Source organism: Furipterus horrens, unplaced genomic scaffold, assembly GCF_987537825.1.
Source record: "Furipterus horrens unplaced genomic scaffold, mFurHor1.1.pri manual_scaffold_10, whole genome shotgun sequence".
NCBI classification, from domain to species: domain Eukaryota; kingdom Metazoa; phylum Chordata; class Mammalia; order Chiroptera; family Furipteridae; genus Furipterus; species Furipterus horrens.
Window position 1 is genome coordinate 23,453,573 of NW_028327180.1, and position 14,608 is coordinate 23,468,180.

General features: G+C 34.6%; 1 protein-coding gene across 1 annotated transcript in view; it reads left to right on the forward strand.

Annotated features, from left to right (window-relative positions):
* The window catches only part of FSTL5 (follistatin like 5), a 494,569-nt gene that overhangs the window by 446,835 nt on the left and 33,126 nt on the right, over positions 1-14,608 (forward strand). The window contains exons 13-14 of the mRNA XM_090288197.1: positions 2,160-2,267; positions 8,112-8,236. Coding sequence (XP_090144323.1) covers positions 2,160-2,267; positions 8,112-8,236 — 233 coding nt within the window. The remainder of the gene's footprint in view (positions 1-2,159; positions 2,268-8,111; positions 8,237-14,608) is intronic.

The window sequence follows — 14,608 nt, forward strand, 5'->3', positions numbered from 1 at the left end:
GGGTGACATAGCCATGCATTGTCAGGAATGAAACTATCCCCTAGGAGCAATGATCTTTCATGTGCAGAGAGGTTCCCATATTGAGAAGGAACACAGACTATCAAGTCCCAGCCCCGCTGATCACTGGCTAGATGACTATTGGTAAGATAGAGACTCGGTTTCCTTATCCTGTTTTACATGGATATTAATATAACCTGTGGATTGTGGTATGCCTATATAAGGCAATGCTTATGAAAGGGCCTCATTAAAAGAAAATAACTTTATGAGAGCTGGACATTTTTATTCAGATTGTTCCCTAGTATGTAAAGACATTTAAAGATCTTTGCTCTTTTTATAACTGTGTCTGAACAATTGAATAACAATTAGGATTTGTTATTGTTGCTTCTGTTTTTGTATTGAACTGTTTTGTCTTTAACCTTTTAAAAAGATTATCCCATTTTAAGCTGCATGCAAAATAGGCTGACCATTATAATCATACATAGATCAAATTTAACATGTAAGTGGAAAATATGAAAAACTTCAAAGGAAATCTTATTACTTTATTATTGATTAATGATGACTTTTTTGCTATATGTGTATTGAACCCATCAATCAGTACATGAAACATCTAGCATGCATTTGAGTACAATTAACAAAATGCCAGACTATTCCTTAAGTATTAAAGCCACTTAATTATCTCAAATAACATTAAATCTAAGAATAGTTATTCTAGGTTTGTGCAGCCACTCAGGGTCATAATCAAGAATTCAGTCTTCTTTTGTTTTTCTCTGGCTGAATTCTCCAAGTGTTGACATTTCCTTCTTAAGTTTATTGTTTTATGGCCTCAGAGTGGCTTTGGAAATTGAGGCTTATTATTCTCACATAACAACATTCAAAACAGAAGGAAAGAGAAAGTATGATGATCCTCCTATTACTGTCTCTTTTGATGCAAAATGCAATATCATCCTCAGACATCATGTATCACAATGATCTTTATAATATATAAACTAGAATATGCCATGTGACCACCCCTCGCCTCTGGAGACGCTGGGAATCTTTGTGTTTGTCAAAGGGCAATGGAGTTAGTTAATGGCTTAAATCTCTGATGTTTGCCTTCCCTGAAAACATTGGTGCCCATCTAATACCAAAATAATACCATGACTATTAGCCAGCAAGAAAGGGACGAGGAGGATACTGATACAGAAATGTTTGAATGGGTCTTTCAAAAATCTGTTAATTTACTTCAGTAAACCAAAAATATAGATAAAATGAAGGGAAAGGTTAGAGAAAAGAAATACTTTAGTAAGACTAAATTGCCAACATGTTAGTTAAAATATGAATCTCCATATGTTCAACCACATCTGTGGTTCACCTTTAAACCCACTGAGAAACGGAAAACATGAGCTAGGACTTGGGAAGTTGTCTAAGGATATTCAGCAGAGCTTTGGAAAGAAATGCTTTCAACATTAAATAAAAGCTGTTTTATTGAACACCATTTGTTTTATGATCTAAAATTTATATATGCAACTACTACAGGAAATTTCTTTAAAAGGGGGTTAGCTGGTAATATAAATAGCTTGAAATTAAAGTGAGTGAAATAACTGCCTGGAAGCAATTTGTTTTTTGAAGTTTTAGTTTAAGCAAATGCTAAATATTAGCAACAAAACACATTTACCATATCATGTATGGTAGAAAAAAATGGCTTCTCCTTGTTTCTGTGGTTTTAGATTTCTCATTAAGAAAACTAAATTAGATAATCTGTTATGAGAGTTACAACCATGTAACATATCATTGGTATCTTCTTAGCATTATGGATGGTCAAATCCCATAACCAGCATTGGTAGGGAAAAACCTAATAGTGTAACCTGAGTTCTCACCCGTACTAAACAATTGATTAAAATGCACATATTAATCACGTATATCTTGAGTTGGTAAATAGCTTCTCTATGACGCACAATTTGCATAGGTAATGAATGAACAAAAGACTATAAAACGCTGAAAAACATGTTTGAGTAAAGTACCATATTTCCAAATTAATGAAGTAAAAGTTTAGAAAGTTAGATATTAGGTAACAAATTAATAATTTGACATCTAAACTCCTGATTCTGCATAGTTTATGGTCTAGTTTTAAATTAAATTTTCAATCTAAAAACTTTTTTTTCAACTCCTATTTATTACAGGCAGTAAGCACAGACCCTGTCCCAGTTAAATTACACTACGACAAATCACATGATCAGGTCTGGGTGCTAAGCTGGGGTACCATGGAAAAGACTTCTCCGACATTACAGGTAAGTCCATTTCAGTAGATCTGAGTCAATAGTGATTTTTAAACCTTTAGCTCTGTCATTGGACATTTGTATAAATGACCCATGGAAATGGATAGCAGGTGGGCATCGACTTTGGGAGCAGGGGTGGAGGGTGGGTGGGGCAGGGTAGAGCAACAGTGGGGAGGGGGAACAATTGGGACAACCACAAAAGAACAATAATAAAAAAAGAGAAAGAGAGAGAGAGAGAGAGGTGATATTCTTCCATCTGTGGACTCTACTTTAATCACATCTAAATCTGCACATGAAAAAAGGTAAAAGAAAGTTGATTCTCAGTATTTTTTTTGGATTGGAAAAATATTGTAGGTCACATTTGTCAAAGGTTGGATTTAAATGCTAGAAGAGTAACATATGATGACAAAGCGAATGAGGTTAGGGAAAAAGATCAAGTCAAATATGCCTTTCAACAGTTTTCTGCCTCCCTGCAATTTTCCTAAGAATTTTTTAAGTTTCCATTTCTCTTTTCAAAATGGGGCCTGGAGGGTGAGGCACATGAAACAGAGACCAGGAGAGGTAGCCAAAGTCTCAAAGCAGATCTGCATTTTTCTACAACAGATAGTATGTTGTTATTTGAGAAGAGACTCATTTCCAGTTTGTAAATAAATGGTGTGACTTGTGTGTAACTTGCTTCTGTCTTAAAGTTGTTTATATGAGAATTTGACAAGTACAGAAAAAAAATGTATACATTCTGCTAATGTCTCTTTGGTCCAGTCTTAAGGTTTTTGTAGTTAGAAGTTTAAGAAGAAACAGAGAGAATGGGAAGGAATGGTTGGCCCTTAAAAAAACGTGATTGATCTATTTCTCAATCCACCTTGTGATTATAAAACTGCCCTGTATGTCTTCTTACAAAGCCCCAAATCCTAAACCTTTGGCCCACTTTTAGTTAAGTCTGTTGAATGTGATATAATTTTAAATCAGTTGTCACTTTAATACCTTGAATGATTTTGAAGTATTTTCAGTATTATACCATTTAACTTACAAAGAACAGGTCTACTGAAATGAAATATTTTAAAATAATGACCATATTAATGATTTATTTTATATTTGTCATTTTAAACACCTAAAATATAATACAATATTTTAGTTATCTATTATTGCAAATCAAGGTACTTCAAAACTTGAGGTCTTAAACAAAATTAAAGGGTGACTCACCACTCACAAATTCTGTGGCTTGGCAATCTGGGTGTTTCTGTGAGCAGGATCCGGGAGCACGCAGTGGGCAGCAGTCATTTGATAGCAAGAGATGGGAGGTCCAAAAGGGCCTCATTCTATCTGTATTGTGGTGGAAGTGCTTAGCGGGTGCCTTGTGTCTCTTGCCTGTGCCTGTCTGGCCTTTAGACTGCCATCTTCACCGTGTGGTGACACCAGGTAATAAGACAGCGGAAGTCACAAGGCCAATTAATATGTGGGCTCCAGGATCTACGTAAGTAACTTCTACCACAGTCGTATGTTGAAAGGAAGTTATACTGCCAGCCCAGACTGAAGGGGATGAAGTAACAAAGCCAGTCCCTTAACGTAGAGAGCACAGTCTTTGTTGTGGATAGTTGTTTGATAACCGACCTATGGTCGTAGGCTCTAACCATTTTGTATTTTGTACTTAAATACAATCTTGACAACATAAATAAAATAGGTATGAACTTAAAAACAACTTTAGGCAAATATCTTTAATATTATACAGAAAGGGGAGGCAGAAAGGCTATGTGGAAATGTTAAGTAATTTCCTACATACTATTCAGCCATCTAAAAATGGATTCTTTTTCTTTGAATTAAAAAAAAATTATGCTAAGATTTACTGAATTTTAAAAATATTTTCTGGGTGGGAGTAAAAGGTAAGTGTCACACCTGAAAATATAAAATAAAATTTAGGAATTGAAAAGTACTCTTAAAATAACATATACAAGAATTATTTACACAATGTGTGTGTGCTTGTGTGTATATACACACATGTATATATATATATATATATATATATATATATATATATATATATATATATATATATATATCGTCGTCGTCGGCAGCCGTCCGTCTCGAGAGACGATGGTGTAGCTTCTTAAGAGTCTATCTGCACCGCCGAGAATGGCTGTGCAGTCCGACTCGGGAGTGACACGGTATCTGTCTCCTCCCGTGTTGAATCGACATCTTGCGATGACGCTGGAGTGTCCTCTCCAGTGAAGCTGAAGCTACAGAGCCTGGGCAGGGTGATATGGAGGGTCTGCTGTTGCCCATGCAGCAGACCCCCCCTCTCTTCGCAGCTGAAGGGTCCAAGGGAAAGACGGAGTCAATACAGCTTGGCTTCAGGTGCGCCGCAGGAGTTGCCGGTGTTGACTACAACGTCAAACCGCCTTAGGGACTCCGGCTCCGGATTTTCTGTCGGGGTTTACTCCCTTAGCCTTTCCCCTGAAGAGGTATGCCGCAAGGCAGCGGAGGTTTTTTGGAGTCAGAGTTTTCCTTCTCTGATGTGCCCTGACTGGAAGATCGAACCAGCGACACTTAGCTCGCAGGCCGACACTCAATCCACTGAGCCAAACCAGCCAGGGCTTATATATATATATATATATATATATATATATATATATATGATAGATAGACAGACAGACAGAAAACACAGGGTCTATGGATCAGAGAACAGACCACTTGTGCCCATGGAGAGTGTTAGTGTCTATCCTCCAGCCCCAATCCGCACGGGGTGACGTGGTGAAGACTAATGTTACCTCGCATGTGTGGCATGGTTGTACTACAGAGAAAGGACCCTGACAATATGTGTCCCTAAGTTTTATTAGGCTGTTAACCCATGAGCCCCTCAGCCCATCAGTCCAGCCTCTTATGTAACAGAAAGAGATTATTACTCTGGAATATATACAAACCTTGTCCTGGGAGGAGGGGCAGGTCAGTTCTCTGGAATGTCAGTAATTGGCCCAAAGGCTTTAAGTTTCTAAATCTCTCAGGAGCAAAACAACATCTGTGGCTTCCATGGCATTTTTGCTATGCCATTGTCCTTTAACCAGGTTTGCCAACGCCCTTTGCTCGGAAAGACCTGACTCTGCAAAAATGTCTAACTATTCATGGATAATTGTCTCCTAACTGGTTTACCAGGAAACAGCCCCAAAGAAAATGGGTTGAAAGGATTTACTGAAAATAGAAACACTTTTCCTTGGGAGAAATTGAATTTGCCAAACCAAAAACATGGGCAAGCTCTCACTTTTGCTGGAGCATCTCTGGGCCACAATGTTGGAAGGCTAGACTGGAAATAGAGATTGAAGCTCAGACATAATGACTGGGAAGTAACTCTTTTTGCCCTGATGCAGTGCATCTTCTAGGGGTACCCACTGACCCTTGAAGGAGCAAAAGCACTTTATCAAGGTTCAAAAAGCCCTATTTATATTCTTTCTTTGTGTTTTCCTTTTGATCATAAGTAAATTATAAATCTTTGTCAATTATGAAAGCAAAATATATTATTTTTATATTTTAATTAATAAAAGCCCATGAACTGTAATTTTAGGTATGTAAGACAGTAATTTTTCCAATTAGTGTTCTCAAATGAATTCCCAAAGATTTATCGTAGTTATTTTTTCCTTTTTAAAAGACATCATGCCTAGTAATAATTTAAGAAATGCTGTTCTAAAAATTGAGTCTGTCATCTGCACAGTTTTTCAATTTCTATGAAACATCTTTTCAAATGCACAACAATTAGAGATGAAAATATCCCCAGGAAACAAGTTGCAATAAAGTCCTTAGATTTCGCTATTGGTCGGGGACTAGGCCACAGCCAGATGAGGTGACATTGGGAGGTGGTGGCTTTGGGTCTGTGGAAGGCATTACATGGAGAGAGACCAATGGCAGGATGCTGCTGGGGATGAGCCAGGGGTTATTGAAAGATGGGGCCTATTGATTATGGTGCATCAGATCGATCTGTGCATCCTTGCATTTAGTCAGCTCAGTTCTGAACTTGGCAATCCATCATTGCCTGCTCAAGTCCAGCAGTGAGAAGGACCCTGAACCACATCAGGAAACAAAGTTCAGAGAGAGGAGAACTAGAGAAGTGACGGTGTGTCTTTTACAACCTAGGACTATGCCAAGCACACAAGTGATACCCAGTTCATATACCTTCACTGGCATTAAATATTTTTGCATCACTAAGTTTGGGAAGGTTGGGATGTAATACACATATTATAGTTGTTTAGATATCAAATTCTGTGGTGCCTATAAACTACCTAGAACACATATTGACACATAGCAAGCTCTCAGTACATATTATTGCTGTGTTTGGTCTCAGTATCAATTTCAAATACAGTACATGCATGTTGAGAGTTATACACTTCTATATAATCCAAAGGGAAGAAAATTTGGAGAGTTCCTTCTCTGTTACTCTGTTGATCTTTATTAAAGTCGTGTAGCCATTCATAATCCAGTGCTGACTTTCTCAATGATGTGCATTAATAAAATAGGTATAGTGTTTTTAAGGCTGTTACCAAATACTTCGGTTGCCTCTTCCTCTGGGCACAGGCTGAGCTCCTTTTGCTTAAGTGGAGCCATATGATTTTTCTGGCAAACAGAGTTTGCTGTGGATGGAAACATTCAAGGTAGCTAGCTGCTCCTTCAGTGTGGAATACTGAGTGAAAACCGTGGCTATCCTGCCAAATCCCTCGGGGAGAGTAACGTGTGAAACAAATCTTTATTTTCTAAGCCACTAAGACTTAAAGGCATGTTTCCTGTTTTGTTTTGTTTTTTAACTGTAACTTAACTGAGCCCATCGTGACTTATAATAATTAACCTGTTTTTACCGAACATGACAATTTTCAGTAGAACTCAATGAGAATATACTCACCTGTAAGAAAGTTAATCTTTCTGGAAAAAAAATAACCCTAAAAATAAAAATGCTATTTATATTTAGTTCTGTCATAAAAACGAAAGGAGGGGACTTGATTTGGAAGGAGGGAAGCTTGTTTGACTTAAGAGAGTCAGTCAATACTTTAGGAAGTTTAATTTGCAGATGATATGTAAAATAATAAAAGGGGGGAAGGCAACAAAGTGCTTTAAAAAGCTAACAGAACAACTGCTATACAACAGAGACAATAGGAAGAAAATGTGGAGATATGAGAAACTGATAAAAGAACTGACAGAATTTGGTGAATAATGGGATATGAGGAATAAAAGTTTAAATGAAATTATCTTTTCTTAAATAGACAATAAAAGTTTTAAAAAAAGTTAATGATGAATAGTTGGAAAGAAGAAATCTCTAATTAAAACTTACTAAATGTGTTATTTTCTTTCAAATTATAGGAGGAAAGTGTTTTAAAATAAGATTTGATCCATTCCAGAATTTCTAAGATCTAAAATATTTCATAAGATTTATTTTGGGATTTTCAGTGCTATGCTTCCTACTCTGCTCCATAGGACGGGCAGCTGTTTGTACACCAATTACACCTCAACAAAGCTGTTAAAAAAAAAGAGAGAGAGCTAGCATCTTATTTACATATGTATACTTGCTTTTATTTTTCACATTATAGCCAAGTTAAAATTTTTCCAATACAGTCATTGTTTATATGTGTATTTATTTTATATTTTAAAGAGGAATTGTTCAAGACAAATCATTTTCTATTTTTTATTTCTTTATAGAAACATTAATTTCTATATTAAAAATAAACAATTACAGAATTTCAATTTGCTTAATAATACACTAATGTTGAGGGTGGCAATGAAGAGTCCGTGCCAGAGATTCTTCTCTTCTCCAAATAAAAAGAAAGCTGAGAATATTAAGGGGATACATCGCATTGCCAAGATCTAAACAGGCTGTGTTCGGTGTAGGTAATCACCCTCGCCAGCGGGAACGGGCAGCACCACACGATCCACACCCAGCCCGTGGGGAAGCAGTTTGACCGAGTGGATGACTTCTTCATTCCCACCACAACACTCCTCATCACACACATGAGGTGAGTGCTAAAATGAGCGATCAGCTTTAGATTTCCCTCTAATCTTGACAGAAAGCCATGAGAAACCTTAACAGGCATTTCAATTACACAGCAAAGACACCCTAAAATGTGCTTGATAAACTTTTACTTATCAACATGACTGATGAATTTCCTGTCATATATTTCTTCGTAAGTCTAATAGAGAAGTGAATTCATAATGATAGTGTTGCATTTCTAATTCAATTTTACAGTTTAATATGTTTGGTCATGCTCAGTAGGGTCTCCCTATTAGGCTTTTGCAAAATACTGACATTTGAACTATACATAATCAAAAAGCCACTGTCACAGAAATCTATTCAACACATCATATATATTGTTGCATCATTTTTACCCATTTAGAAATATATATATATATATATATATATATATATATATATATATATATAAATGTATTAGGAAGTATAGTTAAGTTGAAATGCAATGTTCGAGGTCTGTACTTTCTTTGAAAAAACATGTTGCAGGCATGTTCTATCTCTGTATTTACAACAGGTGAAAAGGCAGTAATTTCTTATGACATCACTCCAAAGTTCCATAGAAGTCATTTAAATACTGAAGAGGGAAGACCTGTGATATATCACAATTTCTAATTTTATGTATCTAAAGAATTTATTGAAAATAGTGTTAAAGTATTCTTTGACAATGTTAGTGAATCTGCACCAAACTAATACTTTGCTGTGTTTCTCAAGTGAATTCTCATGAGGGGGAACTGCTCCAGATATGTATATGGGCCATTCTTCAATTCTTGTATATATATTTGTTTCTCTTGTAGTAAATCAAAAATTTTCTCATCTAACAGTTGGAGTTGTAAGGATTTTGAAAGAATGTAGAATTCAACTTGCAAAAACAAAAAAGGGGATTAAGAAATAAGAAGTGTGGCTCACAGTCAAGACATTATTTATAAACTGTTTTTGTGCAGCAAAGTACATGTTTCAAAAAGTTTAGTATATTTCTTAAGTAATTGACCATTATTCTCAGAATGCCTTTTTTGTGCTCAAGCAGTAAAATGATTAGAAACATGAAATCCTACCATAATTATTATATGTTTATATAGAAAATAAGTAGAATGATAAAGTATATTGTTTGCTTCAAAGTAATAATTTTTAATGTTAGGCTGCAAACAATATAATTGTTCAGAGACTAAAGAAATGAGCATATGGATTGAAAATGGTACCGCTTGAGATGTTATCTAAAAATATGTTTTTATACTTACTTGATAACAATAAAGTTTTATTTAATTGGCATGTTTTATGATTAATAAATATTCCTTTTCTATTTTCATGTCGATAAATTATTATTGTACTAGTCAGTAATTTGATATGTAACACTTGCATTTATTTACCCCATTCTCTTCTTCCCTATTTCTTCATTTAATGTACTGTTATCAGCTTTGCTTATTTTTTTAAATTCACTATTAATACAGTTATTTAGGGCAAAACTGTGCTTATGAAACCAATAGGGTTAACAGTATAGAGTTTTAAGTATTTCTTTTACTGTACAACAAGTAAATTGTATCATTATGGTAAAATAACTTCCAGAGGCAGGAGTTTAAGTTTGTCTGGATGCAGCAAGTAGTATATGTAATTCTGTGTTTGTGTGCATAATTGATATACTTTCAGAAGATGACATCTGTTTAGGGTCAGAATGATTACTACCTAGCTGGAGTTGAACCTAATAATAATTAGAAAAAACATCTACATAATGTAAACACATATAAGGCAATATTTCATTTTAGTTTTTCATATATATTATGGAAAACATGTAAAAGTATGCTTGAGGATATTTTTAAATATATTTATTCCTTTTAGGGATATATAGTGAAATGTGTGAATGTTTTGCCAATACTTGTAAGAATACTAAATTAAATTATAGCAATCCTACCTGCATGTAGATCCCATTTAATGAATGTGAGTGATCATCAAATTTCTTACTGCATTTCAGAGTAATTATTCCTATTACTAAAGTGAAGAGTATGTGTAAAAATTAGTATACAGTTCCAAAAATAGACTGTTAAATATGTGAAGTATTTTAACATAATGAGGATTTAATCACATCGGGAAAACTTGAGGGATAGACATGGTCTTTTCTCCCACCAATTTCATGCACTATGTTTTTCTAATGAAATGTCACATGTGTTTAAATATGTGTTTCTGAGATTGATCTTTTCATGAATTGTGTTTTTCAGAATTTGTGACTATTTTCTCACTGTTATACTTGGTATATATTTCCAGGTCAATCAGAAAGTCTGGTAAAGAATATGTTTTTAATTAATATTAATTTTATTCCTTTGACTCCTATTCACAGGTGACCCCTTACACCAGTGTAGATCATGAGTAGTCTGGGCAACTACGGTGGGCAACTCAAACACTATTTTATGCCAATCCTTAGGAAAAAATCAGTTAAGCTGGGAAATTTCACAAGACCCAATTTCACATTAATCTGTTTCTCTAAGATGGCTACACCCTCATTTCAAATAATTTATATCTCCTATGTCAGAAAAGCTCCCAACGAGTGTCAGGATTTTATATCCTTAGTGCCTAAAAATTTGTAGACGTTTAATTCATGTTTCTCGATGGAATGGGGATAAAGAAGGAAGAAAGTTCTACACTGTTTCTTGCACCAGAATATATAGTATTGAGGGAAGAACTATATATCTTATATACCTTCCTGGATTTCTCCACATGTAACATAATATCAAACATGCAGCAAGCTCACATCAGGAGCTTGTGAATTGTGTGGAAGCAGTGACTAGCAGTAATAAGACCTTACATCTGTCAGACAGATATAAGCCTGAATGTGCCAGCAACACCATTTGCCATTGGCTGTCAGCTTACTTGATTTCTTTCTAAGAATTGGCATAAAATAATGTTTGAGTATTGAGTTGCCCATAATAGTTGCCCAGATTACTCATGATCTACACTGATGCAGAGTGTCGCCTGAGATTAGTTACAATTTTGCTATAAGTCTCTATTTTTCCCTGTTTGGTTTCTTCTCAGTTTTCTTTTCTTTTCTTTTCTTTTTTTTTTTTTTTCTTTTCATGTACCTGTGTCAATAATTCTCAAGCTTGTTTAATTCAGTCTGTATAATACATAAAGATGAATTTAAGAGAGCAAAAATTTCTTTATAAAGTTATATTAAAATATAAACTGGTAGTTTAAAAAATACTAATCAATCTTCACAAGACAGTTTGAAATTCGCAGCACTTTAAAAATCCTTGAAAACCTAAGTTAGGCTCCTTTTGACTGGCCTGAGGAATTTGAATTTCAGGAAACAAATTTTACCATTTAAAAAATATTTCAAAATAAGGGCCAGGTATCCACTCATTTAGCTCCTCTGCTGAATTCATTCCATTCCTTAGCTCTGCAACATAGGCCACATGCAGTTATTCCTATTTTATACTATAGTGTGAGAGCTGATCAGTGAAAATACCCCATTTTGGTTTTATTTATACTTTTCTTCTCCATAGAAATCAAAAGATTATTCATTCTCTAGGCCGGAGATAAACTAGATACAGCATACTATGTTTCATCTAAATCAAAACTTCTCTAAAACTCTAGAGTTCTGGTTAGTGGACCAAACTTGTGTCCCTGACTTTCTCTTTCTTAAATGTGAGTGCTTGCCCAGGAGAAGATGCAGAAAAACTCCAGAGCAGCATGCTACCATTCGTTAAACCCATTCTGTGAGCCCCACCTGTGAATACCATTATCTAACTTCCTAGCAGATGGGAGAGGCTGCATGATACTCCTGTCTCCCTAGTAATTCCAGCTATGTGCTGAGCTTCTGAAAGGGGCAAATACTTATTGACTGAGTTTATTTTTAAAGATTATTAAAACTCTATAGTAGATATTTTAATACACTTGTGGGTGAGTTGGTTAACTTCCCTCTCCCCCTTATTTAGGAAAATTTTAAATTACTTAAAATTTAGTTAACAACACATGATTTTCTGATGCTTATTGAAATATACTGATTTAAATCACTCTATAATTCTATGCCTTTTTTTAAGTAAAAATAAAAATTTTGTATCTTATGCTTTGTTAATTTTCACAAATATAGTATCATTGACTATTTTAAAAGTGATGTATTTTTTTCATTAGTAATTCATGCATATTTCAGTTAACTGGAAATGTCTATTAACGAGACACTCATTTTTCAGACTTGCAGTTAATAGAGACTTTTCTATAAAAACTTTAAATTTCAGCCCTGGCTGGTGTGGCTCTGTGGATTGACCACCGGCCTGCAAACCAAAGGGTTGCTAGTTCAATTCCCGGTCAGGGCACATGCCTGAGTTGTGGGCCAGGTCCTTGGCTGGGGGCATGCAAGATGCAACCACACGTTGATGTTTCTCTACCTCTCTTCTCTTCTCTCTAAAAATAAATAAAGTCTTAAAAACCTTAAATTTCAGCAGGCAATTCATAAGTCAAGAGTCATAATTCTAAAGTTAAAGAGGTTATACAATACAAAAGAAGTGTATTTTGTAATGGCATGAGAAATAAGATTTCTTGTATGAAGAATTTCAACTTGAATTTTTTTTCTATACGAAAATATCTGAATAGATAATGTTAAAAGAAACTGTTAAAATGAATATGCATGTATAATTCTCAGAAAAAACAATTATGTCTATTTAATATAAAAATTGAAATGATTATTTGTTATTTTTAACCAAAAGTACTCTATAAAGGTAAAACAAAATGTTTCATTTTTCTATTTTTAATTTGCATCCCAAGAACTAGGTTATTATAATATTATTATATGTAAATAGAAATATTTGAATGACATTATAGTTATACACTTAAATTTTTTATGATATGACTAATGCATGGGATATTAGTGACTTCTGTTATCATTTTTTATAATTAACCAGAAATTAAAAAGTAATTAAATAGATTTTTAAGAAAAATGTCTGTGTTAAATTTTAAAGCAATTACATCTCATAAAAATGAACATGCATAATTGATTGTGTATTTTTGCTCCCATTCTGAAGAGAAAAAGATTTAATGTCAATTTCTGTCATGATATATGTAAGGAGTACAACTTTCTCTACAGGTGCTACTAGGGTTTGTATAAAAGAAATTAAAAAACATTGGTTTGCAGTAATTTATCATCTAATCATGTTTTTTTTTTTTAAGTTCTGTATAAAGATTAGAGGGTGAAGGAGAAGTGAGAAAATAAGAGAAGCTAATGAGCTGACAGATATCCAAGCAATGAGTGATGAAATGTTTGCACAGGATCTCCCATGAAAAGGTTTTGGTGATTCTTCCAAAGAAGATTTTTTTGGGGGGAGGGCCAAATTTAATAGATTTTAATAAATTTAATAGTGCAGGATTCTAAGAAAGCCAAAAATAAATAAATAATAAGCTAGCGCTAATGCAAGAATTAGCAGAAGTCTTTCCTGGAGCTCTTGACTTGTCACGAATAGAAACAGTTTTGAGGTAGAGAAGAGGACAGCAGCAAGACATTATTAACGATGGCACAGCTAACATGTGGGCTATTTAGGGCTATCAGTAGAAACTGTTTAAAATTTTTGTCAACAGAACCATTTCTCTCATACAATTTAAACAGAGGCCGCTTGATGAACCAGATTTCCTTATAGCCTGACCCTTGTAAACATTTGCAAATCATGACTCGTCCATCTCTTGTCCTCTCTCACGTTAAGAGGGCAACTAGAGACAAATCTAGTCCCATCTAGTTGAAGCATGCCAATGTCAATTGCTATAGAGGAATTTATAGGGAATATAAGAAGGAAACTACTTCTGATTTACGTATGACTCCAGGACTAGTCCTATAAGTAGAAACGGAAGATGGCAGCTTAGGTGACACTATTTGGAATACTTTGAAAGGCTTGCCTACCCTTTAAGTCACCCCCAATACCACCACTTTATTATGTTTGCTAGAATTCCAAGTTCCTCTTTATAGTCTCTCTTTCAGTTATATTTCTCTAGAGATCTACCTTCAAAATGTGCTTACTTCTTAAGAGAAGGATGGAGCAGTTAGTAAATATATATCTTTATTGTTGTCATTTTTCTTCACTTTTCTTTATGGGTTGATTAGTTGATTATGCAGTATCTTAACTTTTATGTTCATATTTTGGAGGGTGTGTGTGTGTGTGTGTATTTCAATCAATAATTACATGATAAGCAATAAGATGAACAGAATATATCTGTAAATCACAGTGACAGGGAGACCTTGAAAGCAACAGGTAGTTAGTTATTTGAAAACCTTAAAATGCCAGTTACCACACGTCTTTCCTCCTCTGCATTTAACTTGCTGAACAAAATTAACAAATAAAGATACAAATAATGTTCCAAAAATTTCTTTGTAACACTCCACCCTTTCCTG